The 25,487-nt window shown below is 38.8% G+C and overlaps 1 protein-coding gene across 3 annotated transcripts in view; it reads left to right on the top strand.

Moving 5' to 3' along the window:
- Positions 1–25,487, top strand: part of LOC149017110 (binding protein) — a 77,286-nt gene that overhangs the window by 23,368 nt on the left and 28,431 nt on the right. For all 3 annotated transcript variants that reach the window (XM_089151429.1, XM_089151430.1, XM_089151431.1), the window contains 9 exons: positions 10,443–10,598; positions 10,808–10,849; positions 10,986–11,330; positions 17,584–17,757; positions 21,450–21,610; positions 21,739–22,054; positions 22,145–22,577; positions 22,688–23,024; positions 23,154–23,342. In XM_089151429.1, coding sequence (XP_089007555.1) covers positions 10,443–10,598; positions 10,808–10,849; positions 10,986–11,330; positions 17,584–17,757; positions 21,450–21,610; positions 21,739–22,054; positions 22,145–22,577; positions 22,688–23,024; positions 23,154–23,342 — 2,153 coding nt within the window. The remainder of the gene's footprint in view (positions 1–10,442; positions 10,599–10,807; positions 10,850–10,985; positions 11,331–17,583; positions 17,758–21,449; positions 21,611–21,738; positions 22,055–22,144; positions 22,578–22,687; positions 23,025–23,153; positions 23,343–25,487) is intronic.

Below are 25,487 nucleotides of genomic sequence, written 5' to 3'. Positions count from 1 at the left end.
ATGTCATGACCCCAGTTTCTAAGGCTATGTGGGGCCCCCATCACGTGGCAGTTCACTTTACCTGTTACACCTACCATTAGAGTATTACCACAACAATACGGAAACATGGGTAGAAAGGAGGAAATTCAAACACCCTAACTGATGGCACATGTGCTACTCTTTCACAATTTATATAGAGTGCTAAAGTGCTAGCTTATTACAACTAACCTTGTACTTCCTTAGAGCTGGATACATACCTAAATCGCAAGGTAAGCTTCATTTTCTACTGAACCAAAAATGAAAGCATCACTTTTGTGTCAGCCCCATTGCCTTTATTCTGGACCTAGGCATCTGTTGACAATTGACATTAAAGGTAGTGAGCTTCACAAGCCCAATAAGCAATATGCACAACTAAGCAAGCTACATGGTGTATCAAACAAGCAACTCATTCCATTTTTCTTTATGGTAAAGACTACAATTCAGCTCCGTTGTCTATCAGTTTCTCTTTTCAATTCATTTACTTTCATTTCCTTAAGTCTTAGACCCAAGCTTCACCTATAGAGAGGATGCCTCAGTCTAATCCACCCAAGTGGCATTCAGTCTCAGTCGTGAGAATTCTCATACTAGGTTCCCAATTTCAGTCTCTTGCCACTAGGCTTGGTATCCCTCGTAGGTAGCTATCATCGGCCTACACCTTATATTTCCACTTTCCAGTCTTGTTTCATGTGCTCCCATTTGGGTACACTAGGTATCATGACTTATAGTCTTATAGAAGCTATGCTCGTCAGCACAATAACTTTTGCTCATTTTTCAGTTTTTATCTTTTAACATTTATTGTTTCAATTTCATTTATGAACTCTCCTCTTTTAAATGCAAGGTATAACCAATATGGATCATTTAACAGGGTTCCTAGAGAACCAATTGAACATGGATGAATGATCCCAAATTATAGCATGGCATATTAACATTCCATTCAGTATCAACTAAACATAGATGTGTGAACCATTCCAGTCTTAGAACATGTTTAGGTTTAACAGTGTCATTCCAGCATGCTCATTAACACAAAAGAACATTACAAACACACATCCGAGTGCTGCTATAAGTTGATACATATTACTTACCCAACCTTGTCTTGTTTTACCCTTTTCCTGTTCTTGAGGTCGAGTATCAGTCCACCCTCTTTCTTGTTTGCATCTCTCTTACATGACATTTCATTTCATTCCACAAGGTCTACAACTTAAATAAGAGGAAGGTTACATTAAGGTCCCTAGTCTTAGTGTCCAACACCATTTTCATTCAATTTAAGCCTCAAACGGGTGCCGTTTACTTTAACATTCATTCTGGGGTTCATCGGAAATAAAAAGCATTTTGGAACCATCTGGACCCAAAAGCGGCTGATGTAGCGTGGGAGCAAAGAGCAGCTGGCCACTCATTGCTGTCCAAACAGCCCCAATCTGCAGTCTGGTCCCGTTTGCGTAGGGTTTTTGACCTACATCCTTTTTCATATTTGGAGAATTCCTATTTCACAACATTTGTAGCCCTTTAGCACTCTTTGAAATGATAACAAGATCATACAATTTGGAGTTACCATAACAAAGTTCTGGTCAAGATACTACATGGGGGTCAGTCTACCACAGCAAAATTTCAACCATACCTTCCATTGCATTTTGAAACTTTGTCTTGGTCATGAAATTAACTCAGTCACTACATTCATTCAAAGTCTATCTAGGAGCTGAAAATCCTAATGTCATATAGGGTTCGAGTCTTGCCTTAGGTTAGAGTCAAATCAAGGTAAAAAACTAAAAATCCCTCCAAATATGTGCAATTCTAAATCCTTTAGGTTCAGCTTGCATGCCTACTAGTCTATGATTTTCTCCTGCAGGCTGCAGCTCCTCTTCTCTCTCCCTCTAGCCCTCAATTGTTTTCTCTCTCTCTCTTTCCGTTGTTGATAGAATGAGCTTTGGGGCTCATGTAAGAGACGAGTTCAGCTTATATAGCCTGGTTCACCCATGACCCAAACTGACCCATTGGATCCTCTTTAAACAAAAACTCGAATTGCACCCTTTAAGGAACCGTCTTTGAACCGTATGGGTTGCTTTGGTCCAAATTTCCATTTTTGTCACATTTAATCACTATTAACAATTAATTAGACTTGGGACAACATAACTAAGGCTGGTTCACAAGCTATGGGTCCACCTTACCAGTTCTGTTAAACAAAGTGCTGTTCAATTGATTCATATTACTTACCTGTTCCTGTGGCTTTGGCTTATTCAGTCTACTTTTCCTTTGGAACCTAACAATACCACATTTAGTATTATTAAAATAGTACCATTTAAACACGGGCATTACATGCAATCGTAGATCTGGTCTAGTAAATTTGTGAACAAAGTGAAGATGACTCCATCAAATCAACTAGAACAGTAGAACCTATACCCACTACAGCTGAAATTTGTGAAGAAAATGACTACCAGCCCCTTGGGTTCCCACTTAAAATCCTAGATGGGTTAAACTACCTAATGAGGTCAAGATTTGCTGACATTACTATTACTGGCCAAGGACTTCTAGGACATATTACATATTTACATGCATAATATAAAACCAAGATACCTTGGAGCGTCTTAGCATTGATGGCCTGCGCGTGATTCTTTGGTGATAGCTTTCTTAATCTTAATTTGGTCTATGAATCCAGAATTACATGAAACTTTTCTCCTATTAGACATTGTTGCTAGTGTTTGGACTACTGCTCAGAAGACCTATGGTAAAGTTGGAAAAAGTGATCAAGTCTGTGAATTCCGCACCAAGGTGCTTTTGTTTAGGGGAGGTCTATCTCACAAAAGATCGCCTTGGCCCACGAACTGGTGCAGGATCTTGATAGAAGATGCTTTGCATGAGACAAAACAAAAGGAGATGTCACTCTCTAAATACTACAACACTCTTACTGTATTATTATAGGAGATTGACCACTACAACACCTTTCAGCCTAACAGTGCTGATGAAGTTGCAGCCTATTGTAAACACTTTGATGAGACTTGTCTAATGATTTCTTAGCTCTCTTAATGTTGAATATGACCCTATTTGGCTTCAAATTTTCAGCCGGAACCCGTTTTCCCATTTCATAGGAATCATACGCCTTTGTACACATAGAAGATTATTATCGCATAGTAATGCCTACTCCATCTACACCTGTTAGCCCTCCACAAGGTACCAGATCTCGCTCTCGAGGGCAATCTAGCCCTTAAGAGAAAGCGAGATCTCGCCTGAGATCTAGTATTTTTACCCGGGTTAACTCGTTGAACTCGAGGGCCCATCACGGGGGGTTTAAAGGTATTGGTTGGGCTTAAAGTTGGTATTAGCCTATTTTAGGCCTTTTAAACACACTGTTGTCCTTAGATTTGTGAAAAAGTAATTCAAAGTATGAGTTCTAACTCGACCCTAAGTTTGAAACCTAAATGTTGCAGGAGTCAACATGCAAGGTTATAAAACATGAAATATAGAATCATTGGGACATATAAATGAGAAGCAAGTGATAAGATACGATGATGACTTGTTGCTTTAGTGAGCACGTATTTTTGGTGCGGTTCTTTGGCCTAATTTTGAAACCTAAATGTTGCAGGAGTCAACATGCAAGGTTATAAAACATGAAATATAGAATCATTGGGACATATAAATGAGAAGCAAGTGATAAGATACGACGATGACTTGTTGCTCTAGTGAGCACGTAATTTTTGGTGCATTTTTGGGGTTCTTTGGCCTAATTTTCCGTGTCTAGCTTAATTTGAGGCCAAAAAACATAATAGGATTGTTATTTTTGCCTAAAACTGACCTAAAGTGATGTTCTTAGTTGGCACATGCCCAACTGTTTGTGGGCGAGAAGTTTTAAACACGAATTTTTAATTTGACAAATGTAAGTATGGATATTATGCAAGAGAACACTAAGATTTTCATTAAAATGCAACAAAAAATAAAATAAAATACAACAATTAGAATTTTAGCATACAAGTAGAAAGTTTATTGTAGAACTCAATAATTAGTACACGGTTAAAACAATAGAACATAACAATAGATGAATGAATTACAACTCACAATGAATGAGGAAGCATGTAAGAACTAAAAGTCCTCGATTATAATAGAGATGATACCTACTCTAACCTAATAATAACTTCTGTTTAGGGTTGGATCCATCCCTTGAGCCAGGGAGCTCTTTAAATATTGTACATACTTAGGCCATCTCATCCACATATTATAGATATCCATTCTTAGGGAATGTGTTGTAAGGGAAATGACTCCTATAACCATGCTCAGAACTGGATAGTTATACTTAGGCTTTGGTTATGGCGCTAGTACTAGTGACCCTGATGGATATCCAAAGATGGACTCCACAAACAATGTGCCTGATCCATCTCCTTATCCATATGGATACATGCTGCTTGAATCAGCAGATGAGCCATTCTATGCCCCACCTCGACCATACGCTCCTCCATATCCATATCCGTAGTCAGACCCATAAGCTCCATATGGTGTAGACCCTACACTCTCCTTGCCATCCAAGTTTATGGATCTTATTGAGTCTGCCAAGCTAGGCACATCCATGTTTGTCTGCCTTTGTGGATGGAACTGTCCACGAGCTTGTCTAGAGTAACCCTTAGATGAGGAGGCCTTGGTTTTATGACGCGGTATGCCGCTAAGGTGCTCATCCTGGGTGGCATGTGTGAACTGTGACTCCCAAGTGAATCTAACGGGGTTTGAATGTGTCTCCAGTAGTGGAACCGCCATTTGCTTTGGAACACCTCCACCACCACCACCGCCACCATCATCATCATTGTCGTCATCATCATCATCCTTGGCCTAAGTTTTACTAGGAGGTTGGGTCTCGTCTAGGTCTTGCACATAGGCGGAAGACACAACCTCATCATTGCGCAGGGCATCTTCCAATCCTCATCTGCAATAGTAGCACTAGTTGCCTCTTGTGCAAGTTCCTCCTCGTTTACCATGACCTCATCGAAATCAAGCTTGCCTATTGAGCAATATGCGGGTTGGACCTCCCTCCAAGCTGGTCCAATACTGGCTCACCCTTGGCCCTCACCCAATCGATGAGGAGGTCCTCATCATCTGAGTATACTTGACAGATCAGTGAGATTGTTGTTGTCCTGCTTCCTATTACCCTTTACTTGGGTCTATGCGTGTTAGAGCTTCCATCTTATGTTGTGGTGGAGGAAGACAAGGTCATTTAGGCTCTCAGAATCTAATCTGTTTTGCCTCTTGAGTGGATCAAGGAAAAGATGCTCCAGTTCCTTTCACATCCATAGGTGAAGCAAGTCTGTAAGAGGACCTTCATCGCCACTCTCTTGAGGTTCTCTGCACTCCCGCCATAGAGAACCCACCACTTAGCTTTATTGTAACAGAAAACATTAAGTTATTACTTAATAGATAATTCTAATAATTTGTAAAATCTATAAATTTTATACGAGTTATTGATCCAACTTGGATCTGTGCATTCCTATCCCTACACAGTAGCCTCTGAATCAAAGTTCAAATGTAACTCCTAAGTCCTAAGTCCTTACTATTTCACCTCATTGTTACAGAGGGTTTAGAGTGTCGAGTCTTGCTCCCAACTTTGCAACGACGACCATCACCACCTCAATTAGCTCTGTGTTTAACCCCAAACGGTTGTTGTATTGGTATTTCGGGTTAAGATGGTAGGCTACACAATTTAAAATTTCACAATTAGATATATGATTTTCATTAACATCAAATGAATGAATTACCAGCAAATTGCATATTTACGTACCAGCTTTATTAGTGAATGCATAAGAGGTACAATCCATCTATCATCTATGTTCTTCAGGGAGTTCTTGCAGCCTTTTGGATTTGCTTGAAATATGGCCTCCCCATCACCTCAATGGCTTCGTATAGATGGGGCAAAGTGGGCCCCTTCGTAGTGGAGTCTACCATATGTAGGACCTTTATAGAGGAGTCACCACTATCCCCACCAGTTCTCAGATGATATCTAATGATACAGTAGCTTGTGCTATACGGCCGCCCGCTATGGATGTTGGATCCTCTTCAATTGAACCACTACTGAGGTGAAAACATGGATCTCAACCAAGCTCTCTTGCTCTCAATACTCCGTAAGGCAATGTAGTTTATGGCAAACCTCATGTTACAGGCTCCTACCATGTCACCCTCTTATATCTCCCCCTCATCATGTGGAGGGCGTAGTTGTGATTGTATATAAAGTTCATCATCTGTCTAGCCCTGTCTAGTACGCTCCCCACAATCCTTATCTTCCCGATGTCCTTCAACATGATGTTTATGCAATGGGCCACATATGTTGTAAAAAAGACACTATAATCCCTGGACTGCATCATCATCTCTCCGGCATTTTTGAAGTTACTGCCGTTGTCAATCACAATCTGCACGACATTCTTCACTCCCCCTCCTTCACCTCCTGTAGGAGCCTGTAAATATACTTGTGGTCTTTCACCTGCCTTAATGCATCCATATTCCATAGATCTCAAGAATATGGTCCTCCTATCACAATACACAATAGAGTTGATGATGTACTTTCTAGTTGAACTGGTCCATCCATCACACATTATGGTGACCCATACGTCTTCCAAAAGGGCCTCATCAATGCAACATGCTGCATAATCTCGTCCTTCTACTTGTATGATACTTGTTCATCAAAACAATTGTCCAAGATTGCTAGATCGAGCACGCGATGCGTTACTTTATGAGGGGTAGGGCCAAGGTAGTTGCTTGCGCAATGTTTTCAATCATGGCCTGATAATAAGGGCCCTGTGCTATGTGGGCTGGAATGGTGTTGAAGAGCATCCATTAGCCACTGCTTCCTTGACATTGCCCTCCATAATTTTCTAAGCTCCTAAGATCTTGGGCTACTTTGACCCCATCTTCCTGAAATCATCCGGATCTTGCTCTAGTATTGCTTCCTGTCATCATGGAAAATTTGCTGATGGAGGAGGAGCACCCCTGACTTTGGGACCTTCTAAACATCCCAAAACTACCACCAGACCCAGATGGTCCAGCTCCTGCAGCTCTAGAGGGACCAGCTCCTGTGCTGCCTTTGGCCCTCTCTTGCTCCTGATGCAGCTTGCCTTGCTCTCTGCCATTGCCTGCTGCAACTCCCCAGCCTCTGCAACTGAATGTACATTGACGGGATCATCATCATCCTTGATGGAAATAAAATCTACAGGGTAAGCAGAAGGCCCCCTCACTCCCTCATTAAGTGCAACCGTCACTCTTTGTTTCTCTACCACCTTCTTTCCTGCACCCTTTTCCAACTCTCTCATTGCCCATACAACCTTTGCTGATACCATGTTGCACACAACAACATCCTTCGAATTGCCGGTGAGGTGTGCAATTGCAAGATCTGAAGTTAAGAAACCAGGAGGACTGGTACAACGGAAAAAGAAACAAGGATAATCAAATCAGCAAAATTAGGTATGAGAACCCCTTGATTGAAGATATTAAGAGGTCCCATCATCAATCCTTGTTCACTTTAGAAGAGCTCATTCGGTCTTACTACTTTCATGATTTTGATTAAGAGATACACAACCATCATAATACTGTCCATAGGAGGGATCTGCCATCCACCAATACTCCCACAACTTTAGAGTAACTTTCTTGGTTTTTGTTAGAGTTTCAGGATCCTAGCCCAAGAATTTAGAGAGAAGAAGAAGGCTAAGGAAGCATGAAGTGGAGAAGAGAAAGAGAAGAGAGAGCTCATATGTGTGTTGAGGCTCTCCCTTACTACTTTATTTATAATATAAAATCAAATCTCAATTTAGGACAACTTTTATAAACTGAATTGCAACAAAAAGGAAAATTAGATATTGCATAGAATCTCCTGAACCTGCTAAAAAGGAAACTATCTTTGGGAGATTTCTTGTCAACAAGCAATAAGAAAATAGGAAAGTAACCAAATTATAAACCTAAGCTAAAATTAACGCTTCCCCTTAAGGTGCAGTATACATATCAAAGATTCCGGCTTGGAATAACGAGAACATACCAAGGAACTTCATTACGCTTGAGCATATTAGTAATAACAGATACTGATAGACACCGAAAGAACTTCAGCCGGGAGATAATTAACAGCAACTTAAGTGAAGAATCTTCATGTCGAACAAACCATCCAACAATGAGAATAATAGGCAGTGGTGAAGATGATCCATATCCGTAAGTATAGCAGCAACGATAACATTAGGACACTATCCATTTAATGCTAGTAGTAGGGAGGAATCTCCACACAATAAGGTAACATTTGAGCCAAAAGTCGCATATATGCTCTTCGCAAAAGGCAAGTAATGCGAGAAAGCAGATAACGGAGATTCTATACAATATGTAATTTTCCTTTTTGCTACAACTCACTTTAGGAAAGTTTTCTAAACTGAGATTTGATTTTACATTATAAATAAAGTACCAGGGAAAGCCAACATATACATGCAAGCTCTCCCCCCTCTCTCTTCTTTTTCTTCTTCTTCTTCTTCAATCTTCTTCTTTCTAAATTTCCTTTTAGTCCCTAGGCTGGTTACATGTTTTGAAATACTAACATGGTATCAGAGCATTAATGAGGCCTGGGTTGGTAACTTATACCTGCAGTTTTGAGAGTCCACCATAGTTTCTCTTCTTCTTTACCTTCTTCACCGATCACAACAGTTGCTGCTTACTTTAGTTGCTTCTAAATCAGACAACAAAATAAAATGAAGAATTGAATCTTCAAGGTATGGGTCTGCATCTAATTCATGCCTGCAGTAGCATATTTCAAGATTTAATTGAAAATCTATGCAGTGTCAAGTCTTGTGAGGGTACTAGCATGTTAAAGACCTATTCTACTATTTATTAGAAGAGCTCTAATACCATGTTAGAATTTCAGGATCCTGTAACCAGCCTAAGAATTTTGAGAGAAAAAGAAGAATGAAGAAGCATGAAGAAGAGAAGAGAAAGAGAAGAGAGAGCTCATATGTGTGTTCAGGCTCTCCCTTAGTACTTCATTTATAATATGAAATCAAATTTCAGTTTAGGAAAACTTTCATAAACTGAATTGCTGTAAAAAAGAAAATTACATACTGCATAGAATCTCCCATATCTACTAAAAAGAAAACTATCCTGGGGAAATTACTTGTCAACAAGCAGTAAGAAAATATGAAACTAACTAAATAGAAACCTAAGCTAAAATAAAAAGTGAAACATTAACAGTTTTCAATTTCCTATTAATCAAAGTAGTCGTGTAAACTCTTGTTTTTGCACAACTTGCACATGAGTTATATTTGATATGTGATTATTGATGATTATATGTGTGTGTGCTTCAGTTATGTGTTATGCATATTTTAGGGTAGGTTTAATGTTTTACTTTATTGACAATTGAAACTGTTTATCATTTATGTCAATTTATACTTCAAGCGTGTTGAGATATGCATTCAGTTTCGACCAATACAACTAAGCATGAGTGTGAATCCACAGGACAATTGGTTTTTTTTTTATTTTTTGGTTGTGTGACTCAATGGTTGTGTTTATAGGCCTTAAAATAAGCCTTTCCAAGAAGAACCAGACCCAAAAAGTGCATGAAAACTACTGAAACATACTGCCAAAACCTGGTAGAATATGGACAAGGTTTCAGCAAGGTTTTGGTCGAAATCTCGGTATCTCAGTGTTTTTGACCCCACAGAGTAACCAAGATGAAACGTGATTTCAAACTATGGTTGAAACTACCATAACTTGTCTAAATTTGCTGAAATTGAAGGTTGGTTGAAATTGGTCATAACTTGGGATTTATTGGTTGAAACTATCGAAAATTTTGAAATATTAGTCTAAATTTCCAAATTTCTGAAATATGGTCAAACTTGTTGAAAACTAACTCTGGGTTTCATTTTGGTTTCTTGAGAAACTGAGATTTAACCGAAATTTTGGCTCATCTTGGTTGAAACTTGAACCTTGCTAAGGGAGAAAGAACTATAAGACCCCAGTGGGGAAGAAGAACGGGGAAAACAGAAAGAAGAACGTAGCTTTGGACAGCGTAAGTAGAGGTCCAGAGAGAGATATCAGTAAACCCCTAGGAGCCAACAATTTGCCTGCTCCCTGGGGAGTCTAAACAAGAAGCAGCAGCTCAAAGGAGCTTTTGGTTTAATTTCAAAATAAATGGAGTTTCAAATCTGTTGGAGAGGCTCAGAGTTAGAGGTCCATTTCTTGAAGTTGTGCTCCGTCCAATATGATTAATAGTAAGGCCAGACAACCTGAATTATAAATCGTAGACCTGGTAAAGGTCATTCACTCACAAAGTCTGATTCTTCTGCTTCTAGGCCAGCACTTAGCATTCGTTATAAGTTATTAGTCTGGAAGTGAGAAAAGGGATCTTTACTGCTTTTAGTCTGTTCTTTGCTTTATGTTGTTTGATTAGATTGGATTTGTTCTAGTTCATTATTTATTTTTTCTGCTATTACTTGCAGGCTACTTTTAGAGCTCTTGTGGGAAAGGGTTACCAGACATTGCAAAGTTTGTTGTTAGATTTTTTCTCGTGGCAGTCAAGTGAAGGGCTTTTGAGTGCTCTGCTAGACATGCTTGTTGATGGAAAGTTTGACATCAAATTGACACCTGTAATAAAGGTGACTTTTAATGAATACCTTACCCTCGGTTTTTGTTTGAGATATTTGTCATGGTTGTCTGCGGAAACCTGCCAATTTTCCTGTAGTTTTGGTGATTATTTAATTCCTAGATAAGAGATGTGTTGAGTGTGGTTGTTTGAAGTGTCAGGTTTTAATTGAATGCATCAGTTATTGCCACATATTTATGTTTACTTTCTTTTTTGTCACAGAATGAGGATGTCGTCTTACTTTTCTTAAGTGTTCTGCAGAAGGTCTGTTCCTCTGATTTCACATAAGTTGATCCGACAAAAGAATTCTTTTTTGCTTGAATTGTTCGATCCAACAAAATAATTCTTTTTTTCTTGAATTGTTATGCTTAAGTATTTCTTTACTATTGTGGTTGGACAGAGCAGTGATGCATTGCAGCATTTTGGGCTTAATGTATTTCAGCAACTTCTAAGAGACTCCATCTCTAATCGAGCTTCATGTGTGAGAGCAGGAATGCTTAATTTTCTTCTTGATTGGTTTGCACAAGAGGATAACAAAAATTTGATTTTGAAAATCGCACAACTAATTCAAGTTATCGGCGGCCATAGCATTTCTGGTAAGGACATACGGAAAATTTTTGCTCTTCTTCGTGGCGACAAAATTGGATCAAGGCAACAGTACTGCTCATTGTTGTTGATCAGCATTCAATCTATGCTCAATGAAAAAGGGCCCACTGCCTTTTTTGATCTCAGTGGGATTGAATCTGTACGTACTTGCATAATATATTTTCATCAAAATCCTACATCCTGTAATTTGTGTAATCTGTTGTGTGAGTACTGAGTAATTTGTTCATTTCCAATAATTTAAATCTTGGTTAGAGTATGTTGAAACTACTTTTACAGAAAGTATAAGTACTCACTCTGTTTACTGTTTGATTTGATGATTTTTGGTGAATTGTGTGGCAATATTTTTTTTTGTTCCTTACTGGTTGAGGTCGTTGTCATCTACTCATCTCCAAATGTAATAGAAGGCGCAAGCCTGCTTCACTTGTAATTTCATCAGCTTTTGTACCCCTAAATCCTGATCTGTATTTGAAGAGGTTTGAGGCATATCCCGTCTGATTGGTCAGCCAAAAGCCAAGTTGTCTGTCACTCAGTGAAATCTTGGCCGAGCTGGTGCATTTTTTATATCGAAATTGGGCCCTTGGTTTCAATTGTATGACCTTATTAGGTAACTAAATTGCAAGGCAGCCTCTTTTAGGCCTACAGATATGGTAGAACCCTTACATTGCGTTTGGTTTTCTGTAATTGTGACAAACACGGTTTGTTAAGAACATGAATATGAGAATGTTATTGTTAAGAATCATGGCAAAACTGTTTGATTATTCAAAATTTGTTACGTGATTCTTTCTAAACTTTATGATTATCTTACTCTTGTCAAATGGTTCTTCGAAGAATGCTAGATAGGATCTGAAAAATGTTTGGGAATTGACCCAATTACCCTAGGGTATTGGTTCGGGAATCGACCCATCTACCCTTAATGTGTTTTGATGATAACAAACACATATATCCAATTGCTAACCATCAAGGTTCAGGATCTCGCCCTGAAGGGTAATGTCACACTTGAGAAAAAGTGAGATCTCGCTCAAGATCTGGTATTTTTCCCAGGCCAACTCAGGTGGACTCGAGATACCATCTCGAGGGGTTTTTAGGGTCAGCTCAGGTTCAAAGTTTGTATTTAGCCTATTTTAGACCTTTTAAACAATGGTGGCTTTAGATTTGTGAGAAGACAACCCTTAGTGTGAATTCTAGCTCAACCCTAAGTTTGAAATAGAAATATTGCAGGAATGAATGTGCAAGTTTATAAAACATGAAATATAAAACCATTAGGACATATAAATGAAAAACAAGTGATAAGATATATCAAATAACTTTAATACCAACAAAATGCCATTCATATGAGTACAATAGAGCATCAAATTCAGGACTCTTGAGAGCATAGAAAAAAATTCGAGGGAAACTCAAGTTTTGACCAGGTGAAAATGGGAAACCTAGGTGGGAAATTGAGAAATTTTGAGGAAACTTAGGACTTTTCATGTAAGTTTGGACAGGTTTTATGGAGTATTTTAGGGTGAGATTTTGCATTTAAGCTAATTAGAGTATAGAGAACACATTGACTGTATTTTGCTAAAAATATCAATGTAAATATGTCATTCAATGTACATAACATCAATGTAGAGTTGTCCGAAAAGTATACGATAAACTTAACTACTTAAGCACATAACATTCATATATAATTTTTAACTTCAAAATAGCTGACAATAAAAGGAAAGTACAACTTAGTGCCAAGAGTGGATCCATCCTGTGAACTGAGTAGTACTATACTACTATACCTATAACATCCTCTTTTCCAACCAATGAACATAGACATCCCATGACATTTTATGCCTATGGTTGTCAAGGTAATCGACAACTGTAGCTTTATGAGTATGGTCATCAAAATGCTTAAGACAACCAGTCTGAGGGAATACGCAATTTGGATAGGAAAGTCCTGATGGAGGGGGTATTTGTTTTGGTATTTGGGGAAACATGAAATAAATAGAGAAATTTAAAATTTGGGAATGTTACAAAATTTACAGGAAAAAGTCCTAGGTTTCCACGAAATTTTCCATGTTTTCCACGAACTTTGGGATTTTTCTTCTTCTCATGAACTAGCTGTTCTAGTTAGGTTGAACCTAATAAGTTTTAAATAAGGTAGTTTGACTTAGGAGTTAGGACCCTAATAAGTATTAAATAAGCAAAAGGAAGGAAAGTTTTGTAATTCAAGTAAAACCCTTCATTTTGAAATACACTTGTTTCAAGCTTGGTTTGTAAGATTTCGTCAAAGAATCAGCATTTTTTTTGGGTTTTTTTTGTGTGGGGGGGGGGGGTTGTTGAGGGGAGGTTTGCATTTGTAATTGAAACTCATCAAGACTGGTCAAAATTTCAACCAAGCCTCTCAATCATAGTACTAAATTTTGTCTCATCCTTGCTGTTTTGACAGGGATACCCATATCTCGGTGAAACATGGTACAAATTATGTGAACAGGGTTGACCCCTCTTGGCTGAACCCTAAAGAGGATAGTTTAGTCAAAACCAGACCTAAATAATTGCTGGTTTTTATTTTCTGAAGAGTTTCAGTTAGGAAGTGCAGTTTGAGTTAATAAGAGTTCCTTGGGTCTCTTGTTTCTTTTAATTCTAGCATATTTCAATTAGAGTCTTTAGTTAATTAGGATTTTATTTCAGCATGTCTCAGTTAGAGTCCATTAGATTTTTTATTATTTATTTGGTCGGTTGTGATTCAATGTAATGGGATCCTAATCTATAAAGGAGTCCCACTTAGGTTTAGAGTCTTTTAGTAGGCTATAAATAAAAGCCTACTCTTTCTTTTGTAAAGTTAAGTCTGATTATTTGATTAAAGAATACTGAGTTGAGGACTGTGGCTCCTGTTTGAGGGGTCACGACGGATTTTAAATTTAGTTCTTCTTCAAAGATCAGCACCTTTCTTCAAGAATTCCTTCTTCCAATTTCCAGCAGCCATCATCAATCTCAACAAGCTCCAAGTACTGCAATCCCCACTCCCCTTCCCTCACATCTCAAACCCATCGCCCTCCTCCGCTGCCATCACCCCCTCCCCCCCTGCTGCCCTCACCTTTATTGCACAAGCCCTAGGAATCCCTCCCCTCCCTTCACAGCTCCTTTCAGCCCTCCTTCCACTCCCACAGGCCTTCCTGAGCCCCCAAACTTCCTTGCGACAGCAAAGAAACCCTTCCCTGCCCCTTCCTCTCTTGCAGCACCCTCCCTCCCCCTTCCCACCCCTTCTGGCCCCTTTTCTCTTTCTCTACTGACTTGCGGCAGAAACAGGAAAAAAAAGAAAGAAAGAAAGATGGCTTAAGATCTATTCTCAAATCCTATTATGAAACCAAGGTTGTCAAGGCGACCAAAGCGGTTGGGGCTCCGGCTAGGCGATTAGGCGACAAAGCGGCGCCTAGGCAACCGAAGTAGTTGCGTCAAATTTTTTCAATACGACTACTTTTATGCTGATAAATTTCTATTATAAGCTAAACAAACATTCAAGAATCACATTCATATAAAAAAAAAGCATTCAAGAATCATAATTATTAAAGAGTATTAAAAAAAGAACACAAACATAAGTTCATCTCATCAAGCATCATAAACTATATCAAATTATAAGTATGAAAATGAAAGTAGTAATTTTACATTTTTACTTACCTCTATGATAGTGTGATTTCAAATATGTGCCTTGTTTATTTAATGATTCATTGATTCCCAATTCCAAAATGACTAACTATTAAGTTCGTATACGACTTCATAGAATAAAATTTGATTTTTAAAAAAATCAAGAAAAAAATTATCATGTACAAAATGTAAAAAAGGTGACCGTTTTCGTGTCTAGGCGGAAATAAGGCGTACAAGGTGACAAAGTGGTAGCAATTAGGTGAAAATGCAGCAAAAAAAATTGCATGTTAACAAGGCAGTTCAAAACCCAACCGCTTTGCCGTCTAGGCGGATGCTTTGACAACCATGAATGAAACGCTAAAGTTTCCTATGTAAATTCTATCCTCTTTCAGTCATGGTAGAAGATCTCGCTCTCGAGTGAGATCTCGTCGCCTTGAAAAATCGAGATCTCAACCTTCTCGGCAAAATCTTGGTCGAGATATACAATTTCTTGGCGTCAACTCAGTGGCCGATCTCGGTGTGTTTTAGGGTACCAATTAGGTTGAAACTTGGTATTTAGCCTATATAAGGCATTTTGAACACATTGGTGGCCTTGAATTTGTTAGAAAACAACCCTAAGTATGATTTCTAAGTCTACCCATAGTGTAAAACTTAAATGTTGGAGGATTAGGGAATGCTAGGTTATACAACATGTAATATAGAATCTTTAAGGCATATAAATGAAAAGCAAGTGTATCAAATGCATCAAGTAGCCTAAATGTTATCAAAATTCCATCCATAGGAGTATCACAATCTCAATTTTCAAGAATAGAATAATAAAATTATACAACCATTATATATAAGTCATTAAATCATAAGTTCATAAGACGAGCAGAGAATGATTGATCTTCCTTCGATGTTGTAGACGTGCTAGAGTAGTTGCAAGTGAAAATCTAGCCGAAATCCACAAAAAAGGCAAAGATTGAGAGTTCCAGCGAGATCCAGGGCTAGATATGGCAAGATCTCGAGCAAGATATCCCAACTCTCTGCTCTCGACCTCCATCTCATCTCGCCTACTTGAAAAAACGAGATATCTTGCAAGATCTCCCACCTTGCTTTCTGTTACCCAAACCCCACAACCCATAGCCATCCCAAACATCATCCTAAGCCTTCCCATTCCTAATCGTAGGCTTCTAAGAAGATTTGATACATCCCATATTTCTTTGTTAAGCCTCAAACTTAATCCCCTACCGTCATATATAATTTTGTTAAACCCATACGTTACTCATAACCGTCACATTTGGGATCCATCCTTAGTCAACAATTTATATCCATCCCATAATTATTTTGGGTGTCTCAAACCATCCTTTGAGTGACTTGTTAAGAATCCTAACTTGGCATTAGGGCTTTCCCATAAAGTCTTAGAGATCCATAAGCATCCCATAATATTTTTAGACCTATTTTCTGGAAAATTCTGGGCAAGCCGTAATTTCTGGGAAATCTTCAACGAAACCCTAACCCTAAAATTGTGTTTCACATCAACAACTTTGTACCATGTTTCGAAAGCATGTTTCGGTGGGTTTCAAGTGTTTTTTGGGTTCTGATTTTCGGTGTACAGCCTAATTTGGAGCCAATAAATACAATGCAAATGTTAGTTGTTACTTAAACCTTACATAAATCGGTCTTCTTTGTTCATACATGCCCGACTATATGCAAACACAATTAGATCATGTATTTTGACAAATATAAACATGAATATACAAGAATATATCAAAACTTACATTAGAATGCAAGAACAAATGCTGAGAAGTAATCAAACCTCTATAATAATTAAAAAATAAAAAAATTACAATTTATATTATACAACCCCTCGAAATAATCAAAATGTCACCGAAACTACTGAGATTCTGCGAAATTTCACGGAAATTTCAGAAATTCTGGCGAGATCTTGGTGAGATTTCTTGGAGATTCTGTCAACTTCACCCCTAATTTCATCTCGGTAATGTCAATATCTCTGGAATTCGGCAAAATTTTGTGAGATTTTGTTCCAGGTCTCAGCAAGTTGAGGCCTGCTAACAGCTTTGACCATTTCTTTTAACCACTGGAATGCACATAATTCTAGCAGAACAGCTTTAAGAAGTATCAGGAATGAAATGATAACGGACTGTTAACCATTTCATAATAATACAACTACCATTATATGTTATGTATCAGGAATGAAATGATAATGAACTGTTAACCATTTCATAATAATACAACTACCATTATATGTTATACAGTCAAATATATTTTGAGTCAATAACTTATAGTACAAGCCAACAACCAAGTATCCGGTCACCCTTATCCCTTTATGCTCATCTTAATATTGAACGAGTGACCATCTTCAAGTTCAAATCTATTCCAAGAATGGTAGTTAGACAGAAAATTGCCTCTGAATGTTCTCTTGGAGTCTTGGGCATCAAATCCAAATGTTGTTCTCGTCTTAGCTTTCTTGGCTGCATAAATGATGACATCTCCATATGCTGCTGCAGTGGCAGGACCCTCATGCACTGGGTACGCCCTTTAGTGTTTGCTGCTTGGCTGACACAAATCCAAAAGGGAGTTAGAGTTTTGGTGCAGGGTATTTTAACATGATAACTGCACATCTCTACATTCTATCCTTCTTGTATCTTGAGTAAATTTCCCAATTGATGTTTTCATGGCTTGGTGATTGATTCTGGCCATTAATTGGTTGATAATATTTTGTTTTTCATGTATTTGAGATGTTTCAAGTTATTTCTGACATTTTCTATCTCTTGTAGGGAATTATAATAAGAACACCTGTGCAGTGGCCTCACAGTAAAGGATTTTCCTTTTCATGTTGGGTCAGAGTAGAAAAATTCCCCAGGAAAGGAACCATGGGTCTTTTCAGTTTTCTTACGGAAACTGGGAAAGGGTGCTTTGCTGTGCTTGACAGGGAAAAATTGGTTTATGAGGTAAAAGTCCTTTGCCCTCAGGATGTAATACAACTGTTTTCAGTTAGGTTTGATATCTTGTTAAAATATTATTTTCTTTGTTGATGCCTTGTTTGGTTCCTTGGTGGCATCATTGTTGAATGCCAGATAGTTGAGGTCACATTGTTCTGCTACATATTGGGTTGAACTTGTTTGGTTTTTCAACAACTTGGAACTTTAGAAAGTGTTATAAATATAGAGTTTTTATTACTCAGAAAATTGTGTTTGTTCAGACCCCAATGGCATATTTATAGTTTACAATTTGAGTAAGTCCTACTCGAGTAGGAAAAGAAATACAAAAACAAATAGGAACAGAAAAACTGATCCTACACCGATCAGGAAACTAGTCTAATGCAAAATAAGAAACAAAAAAAAAATAGAAAGGATAAAAACAATAATTAAAATAGGAGTTTTAAAGAGGAATCCTACTCCAAATAGGAAACCTCTGATCTAGCGCTAGCTAGAGTTAGATCAAGAGGGATATTTCCCTCCACAACACTCCCCCTCAAGTTGAGGTCTAGATATCACGCATCCCAACTTGGTCAAAAAGTATGAAACGTCCATCCAGTTGAATGTTTTGTGAGGACATCTGCTACTTGATCTTTAGACTTCACAAATGGCATACTTATTATATCATTTTCCAACTTCTCTTTTAGCTTTGATACCAAACGGAAATCGAAACCCAAACTTCAAACCCTAAACCCTGCCCCAAAACCTAAGACCTGGTGTACAAACCGGAATCTTAAGGCTTAAGGATCTTTAGTGAGGCTCAAAGGTAGTGAAAAAACAAAGATTAAAGAGTAGAATGCAAACTTTTATAGATATTGCAGAACACAAAACCCTAAACCAAGAGTATGGGTACTCCAATATGTGGAGACTTAAGCTCTTGGGTGCTTATATAGGCACAGAATCGAGACTCGGGTGCGCATAGGGCCCCATCGTCAATACTCGAGATTCCTTCGGGATAAGCACGAACAAAGGTGACACGCAGGCCACGTGAAAAGAAGGCGCACTAAGTAGTGGCGCCGAAAGTAAAAGATTCGGTGCGTAGACCGAGAGAAAGCAAAGATGGGCACGTAGGCCCCATACGCTTTTTACAAAGTACAGGCACCATCAGTAGTGCCTAGGGTCCACACGCTTCCTGTGAACTTCAGGGGGTCCACGTGGTCACGTCTTCTGCCAATTTTGCATTAGCATCCACCATCTCCAGTGTTGCTTCTTCCATCTTGCCCAATTCTTCGTGACACCAGGTGTGTGTCCGATTTTCTGCAGATACAGTTTCTCAATTTTTGGGGCATAGTGGGCAGCAAGCATATTGTAGGTGAGCTGTTTTGCGCAAAGAACCCTTTTAGCTGCCGTAATATGTCCAACTTCTCGGATAGATTTACGTAAGTCCGGGATGGATCGGAGCAGCTGCCTCTGTTTGTCTTGTAGTGCAGCACGAGCTTCTTGTTCCAATTCTGCCATAGACCGTTGCCCTGTTTCTTCAACTTGTTGAGACTGAGCGACCCGGCGGATGCGAATAAGGTCCGTATACCGGTATCCTGCAAGGCCCTTGGGCACTCGAGTGGCTGTATTTCCTCATTTACCTGCTGATGCAAGAGTATACTTGGGATGGGTATGTCTTCTGGACTATTAGATGATTCATTGTGGCTGGACATGCTTGCGAAGAGTGAGCAAGCCTTGAGAGTTTGTCGGCAAGATAATTCTTGGAACCGTCAATATGCTCTATGTGGACTTGAACTCCGGTTCCGGTGAGGTAGTCCACGAATTGAAGCCAACGTAGTCTTGAGGGCTTATGGTTTACAGATTTACCAAATAAACTAACTATGGCTTGACAGTCAGTTCTTAAGGTTACCTATTGTTTGTCGAGATAATAGATCTTAAAAGCCTCCAGTGAATTTATAGCCGCTGCAATTTCTGCGTCTATAGTACTCTTGATGATCGGAAACCGACCACTGGCATAGGCTGAGATCTTTTCAAGACTGCGTGAGTCATGCTCACGTGGCTTTCACTTTAAGATTCCTCCCCATCCTTCCATGCATCCATCACACTCAATAATGATAAAACTTATTGGAGGGGGGGGGAATCTCTAGATCCGGCAGATCCTTGACAATCTACTTTATTTTTCTGACGAGTTCCCGGTCAGATGGCTTCATCTTTTTGTTGCCATACGGGCTCGTCTTTTAATATAGGGGCCCAGGAGGACCCCTAGCTTTGGGATATGAGATCTGACATAATTCAATGTTCCGAGCCATGATCTCAATCCTTGCTTTTCCTTGAAGGATGCGTCAGATACCTCAATTATTGCCTTTATGATGTGAGGTTGTAACCGCATCTTCCATCTTCCAATGTGAACGCCCAAAAAATCAATTTTGGGAATAGCGAGCTTCATCTTGGTGGGGCTTAAGATCAGCCCTTCCTTTTGACAGATGTCTAGCACTTGTGTCAGGTGTTGATGATGTTTTTCCTCATCCTCGGAGTAGACGAGTATATCATCAATGTAGACAGCTGTAAAGTCTTCTGTTCCTTTCAAAGCCTTATCCATTTTTCACTTAAGTGAATTCTTTTAAATGGGTATGAATATAGATTGAATACAAGTTTTTGACTACCTGTTGACGTCTTTACCATTTTATTTGTGAGGGCTAAGTTTGAAATTTAAGAATGCAACAACTTTGCTAGTTATTTTAGTAGAAAATCTAGAAAAATATTCACATATTTCTAGTAAAAAATTATAAAAAAAGAAAAAAGAAATCAAAATAAGTAACTTAATTGGATAATTTTATCGGACGGATAATAATCGGTTATAAAGGGGTATACCATATGTGCATCTTATTAGTAATCAAACGAATTTGGATACCCCTAAACGGATGAGGATGTGGATACGAATTCGGGAGCGGATTTCGGTTATCCATTTACACCCTTAATGAAAATGCCCTAAATATCCCTATTAAGGGGTTCGACCAGCTTAAGGGGGCTTCTTAGAGCAATCTTGGGGCCCCACCTATGGCTCGGCCAAGGGAGGGTCTCTGTGTTCACATTAGTGCAACTTCAGAATGGAAAATCTTCCCAATGACTAAAATGGTGCCTTACTACCCCTCGTCTAGCTAAGTCGTTTATTAAAGAATTGGCAGATCAAGGTTTCGAATGAAGTGATATTACAGTTGATAATGCCATGTGCCTAGCACATCTTTCTTCTTTTGCGTCACTCCAAGAAACACACCCTACTTGTACTCCAACTGAAATTTGAAAAAAGGAAAATGAGCAATAGCCCCAATTTTGCCTCCAAATCTACTTTTATTCCTATGACCAAAACACCCCTAATGTTTTGGAAAATCTTAACTGTAGACACTTTTCCCAAAAAATAAAAATGAGGAGCTTCCTGAAATCAGAACAGAGACATAGATCCTAAAAGGATTTGACACTTGAACCAGTAACAGACCCCAAACGTAAACAAAGAGAAAGGACACCCTAGCTACTATTGACTAAATGGACTATCTGTTGTCCTTTCATTCATATCTGAACTCCTCAAAAGAAAGTAGAGCACTAGAGCCCACTCAGCCCAGTATGGAATCTGTAGTAAAATCCTGGCTTTTAAATTTCCTTCCAGCAAAATCAGCTTCGATGTTACAATGAGATATGCTCACTTATGGCTATATGTTTCTGTCTTGCAGTCTATTAATCACAAGCGACAATGTATCTCGTTGCATCTGAGCCTTGTGCATAAGAAATGGCATTTTCTTTGCATAACACATAGTGTTGGGAGAGCATTTTCTGGTGGAAGCATGTTGCGGTGTTACCTTGATGGTGATGTTGTATCATCTGAGAAATGCAGGTGTTACTAATCTTTTGACTATTGCTAATTTTTGTTCATCTGTTCTGCTTGAAAGTAACTTAAAGCTGCTCCCAGGTTTCACATATTATCTGCATTATTAACTTCTTGGCTTTCTCAACATGCTTCAGGTATCCAAAGATCAATGAAACTGTTACATGTTGTTCGATTGGAGCAAAAATAAGTCCAGCTTTGTATGAAGAAGAGAGCCCACTTGTCTCAACCAGAGAATGTTCTCCTTTTCTTGGACAGATTGGTCCGGTTTACATGTTTGGCGATGCCATTTCATCAGAGCAAATCCTTGGCATTTATTCCCTAGGACCAAGTTATATGTATTCGTTCCTTGATAATGAATCTGCACTTGCTTCCAATTACCCTTTGCCCAGTGGAATTCTTGATCCAAAGGATGGCCTTGCATCAAGAATCATTTTTGGTCTCAATGCTCAGGTTATCATTCTTTCCTGTAATAATTTCCTGTTCGTTGCATTATATTTGTTCATCGTCAATAAGTTGTGATCCAGTATTATCTCTTTGCAGGCCAGTGATGGCCGGAATTTATTTAATGTTTCACCACTGCTGGATCATGCATTGGACAAAAACTTATTTGAAGCTGCAGTTATGCCTGGAACACAGTTATGTTCTCGTCGCTTATTGCAACAGATAATTTACTGTGTTGGGGGTGTCTCAGTATTTTTTCCACTTTTGACTCAGTTTGATAAATTCAAAGACTCTGAGTGTGAGCAAACTGACGAGATAATTCTTCAATCTATTACTAAGAATTGTATTGCAGCTGAAACTATTGAGCTTATAGCTTCTTTCCTGGATGAGAATACAGCAAATCAGCAACAGATGCATCATGTTTCTGGATTTTCCATTCTTGGATTTTTGTTGCAATCAGTTCCTCCCCAGCAGCTTAATTTGGAAACCCTTTCAGCTTTGAAACAAATGTTTAATGTTGTGGCAAACTGTGGTAAAGCAACTCAAAAAATTCTGCAAACTTATGCTTTTACTTTTCTTTGTTCCCTTTCATCTGCAAATTTAGTCAACAGTCTGTATTAATTGTGATTTGGAACCAATCAGGACTGTCGGAGCTTCTCGTGAGGAGTGCTATTACAAGCATATTTCTTAATCCTCTTATCTGGGTACATACAGCTTACAGTGTTCAGCGTGAGCTGTACATGTTCCTCGTACAGCAATTTGACAATGATCCAAGACTGCTTACAACTCTCTGTCGGCTTCCACGCGTTATTGATATAATACATCTGTTTTACTGGGACAAACCAAAAACTCGCTCTGCTTTTGGCAGCATGCTTCTTTTGCATCCCACCAGTAAACAACTTATTGGAGAGAGACCGAATCGAGAAGAAATTCATAAAATTCGGCTCGTTCTTTTAAGTCTTGGTGAAATGAGTCTCAGGTTAAGCACCTGCTAAATCGGCACTCATATGCACATGCTATAACCTTCTACTTGATAATATCGTAAAAGACAAAATTATTACGTCTTTGTTCACTAAAAGTTCTGATTTTGAGGTATTTCATTCTGCAGGCAGAACATTGCAGCATCAGATATAAAAGCTCTGATAGCTTTCTTTGAGAGAAGTCAAGATATGGCATGTGTTGAGGATGTATTACATATGGTTATTCGTGCTGTTTCTCAAAAGCCGTTGCTTGCTTCTTTTCTGGAAAAAGTTAATATTCTTGGTGGCTGTCATATTTTTGTTAATCTCCTTCAGAGGTACACCATCTGTATACCAATGTACAGTATAAGTTCTGCAGGATGAGCCCATTGACTGCACAATTTCTTCTTCAGAAACCTCCTTAAAACATCTATGATGTGTTTTCTATTTCTTTAAGCTTTAGCTTTTTTTCATCACTTTTATGATGTTTGTATGTCAATTGTCAAGCCACCACTGCAGAATGCCAAAGTTGTATGTATGCTATTATAGGCTGTTCCCTTTTTTTTCCTCCCTGTATCATGAATCCAATTGTTATTAGCTTTTTGTTATGAGTCTGAAGCAAATAAATCTCAGAATCTTGTGTTTTATTCACAGCCCCACTGGGGGTTTATGTAGAGTTACAACCTGAGGGGATATGAATCAGAAGTGAAGTAGGAAAGCAGAGGTTGAAAACATCTAGGAAAACAACCGGAAGCAGAGAAAAGAGAGGTAAAATATCCCTCTTGTGCTGGTGCAATCCCAAGAGGAATTCTGTTCCCAAAAATGTCCGACAAGACTCCTCTTCAACTTGTGAATAGATATCACACATGCTCAACTTGGCCAAGATAGGATGGAATATACATTTAGGTAAAATCCTGTAGCAAAGACATTGGCTAGCTGGTCTCCAGACTCTACAAATGGCATACAGATTACGCCACTTTCCAACTTTTCATTGATGAAATGCCTATCAATCTCCACATGTTTTCTCCAATCATGTTGTATTGGATCATGGACAATGCTTATAGCTGCTTCATTGTTACAATAGAGCATCATAGGAAGAGGAACTGGAACCTTGAAGTAGATAGTGTAGCGATAACAACTCGCAAGTCCTTGAGTTGTAGCTCAAAACTGCTTAGGCACTGGCTTTTGCAAACACATTCTACTTCTTGCTGCACCAGGTGAGTGGTGACTAGATTTTCACCGATAAAAGCACAACACCCTGAGGTGGACTTTCAATCATGTGAACCTCCTCAGTCAGCATCTGTGTAGGTCTCACTATGGAGATGATCACGTGGGGATGGGACTTCTTTACTAGGAGTAGAATGCAGATTTAAGTAATAAAAAATATGAAAAACAGCACCCATGTGAGGAGTGTGGATCATGCATATAGTAACTGATTATACTAACCATGGCAGCAATATGTCGTCGAGTGTGAGACAGGTAAATTGATTTTCCTACAAGTTACTGGGAGTGAGCCTTATCAACGGGTTCTCCATCTTTTTCTTTAAGTCAAGTAATAGCATTGAAGGGAAATCACATGGATGACATCCTAGTAATTTCAGATAGCAATTGATGCTGGGGGGGACCATAGAGACTAAGGGGCCTAGAAGGGTTGGTTATAAGTCCTCTTAGGTAGGGAAAGTACTAAAGTAAAGATAGCAAACAGAATAAAAGAATCGCAGCAGCTAATAGATGATAAACATGCAAATTAGACAAAATGACAAAGCAGTAATCAATAGTGACTCTAAACTAATAAGCAAGACTAGAGAGGGAAACATGGGGATGGGGGTCATGGGAATGTAACACCTAACTGAGTGCAAGTTAGACAAGGCTTCTTAAAGAATTCTTGCTGTCCTAGTCCAAAGATCCTAAAACTAACTGAAAAAGGAAGTTCAGCAATTATCGAAGTGTATAGATATAAAGGTGAAAAGAAAATAAATATTTTAAAATAGCAGCAAATGTAAGTACTTGCTAAAACAGGATCACGGATTATTACCTAAATAGGAAAAAGAAAAGAATACCTGCTATTCCTGATCATGGCTGCAAAACAATAGTTAGGAATCTGCTGGATCACTGATGTTAACTTAGCTTGCCTCCTCAAACTTATCTGGAAAATTTCCGCAAAGCATGATTCTATCTAGGTTAGGTGGGTCTATTCTTTCCATCTCCCGTCTGATTCTGTCTAGACTGTTCCTATGCCCTTCAACCCTTCATGGGTTTGAAGGAAAATTCTCTTGCTACGCCCCTGCGCCATCTCTGCTATCTCTACCTCCATCTCCTCTGCCTCCGCCACCTCCTTTTGGCTTGATTTGTGGCATCCGATGGGCATTCTCTATAACCTCTTTGGTCCTTGCACTATCTATGACATCCGTTTCCCCGAAACCACCCCCTTGTCAAACTTCATCTCAAATGGGTCCTGGATTCCTTCCCCCTCCCCATTCTCA

The sequence above is a fragment of the Hakea prostrata genome, chromosome 4, assembly GCF_041222555.1.
Source record: "Hakea prostrata isolate BN-2017 chromosome 4, UWA_Hpros_2, whole genome shotgun sequence".
In the NCBI taxonomy this organism is placed as follows: Eukaryota; Viridiplantae; Streptophyta; class Magnoliopsida; order Proteales; family Proteaceae; genus Hakea; species Hakea prostrata.
The sequence above is the reverse complement of the archived record's forward strand: the minus strand, read 5'-3'. Positions and strand labels throughout refer to the sequence as shown.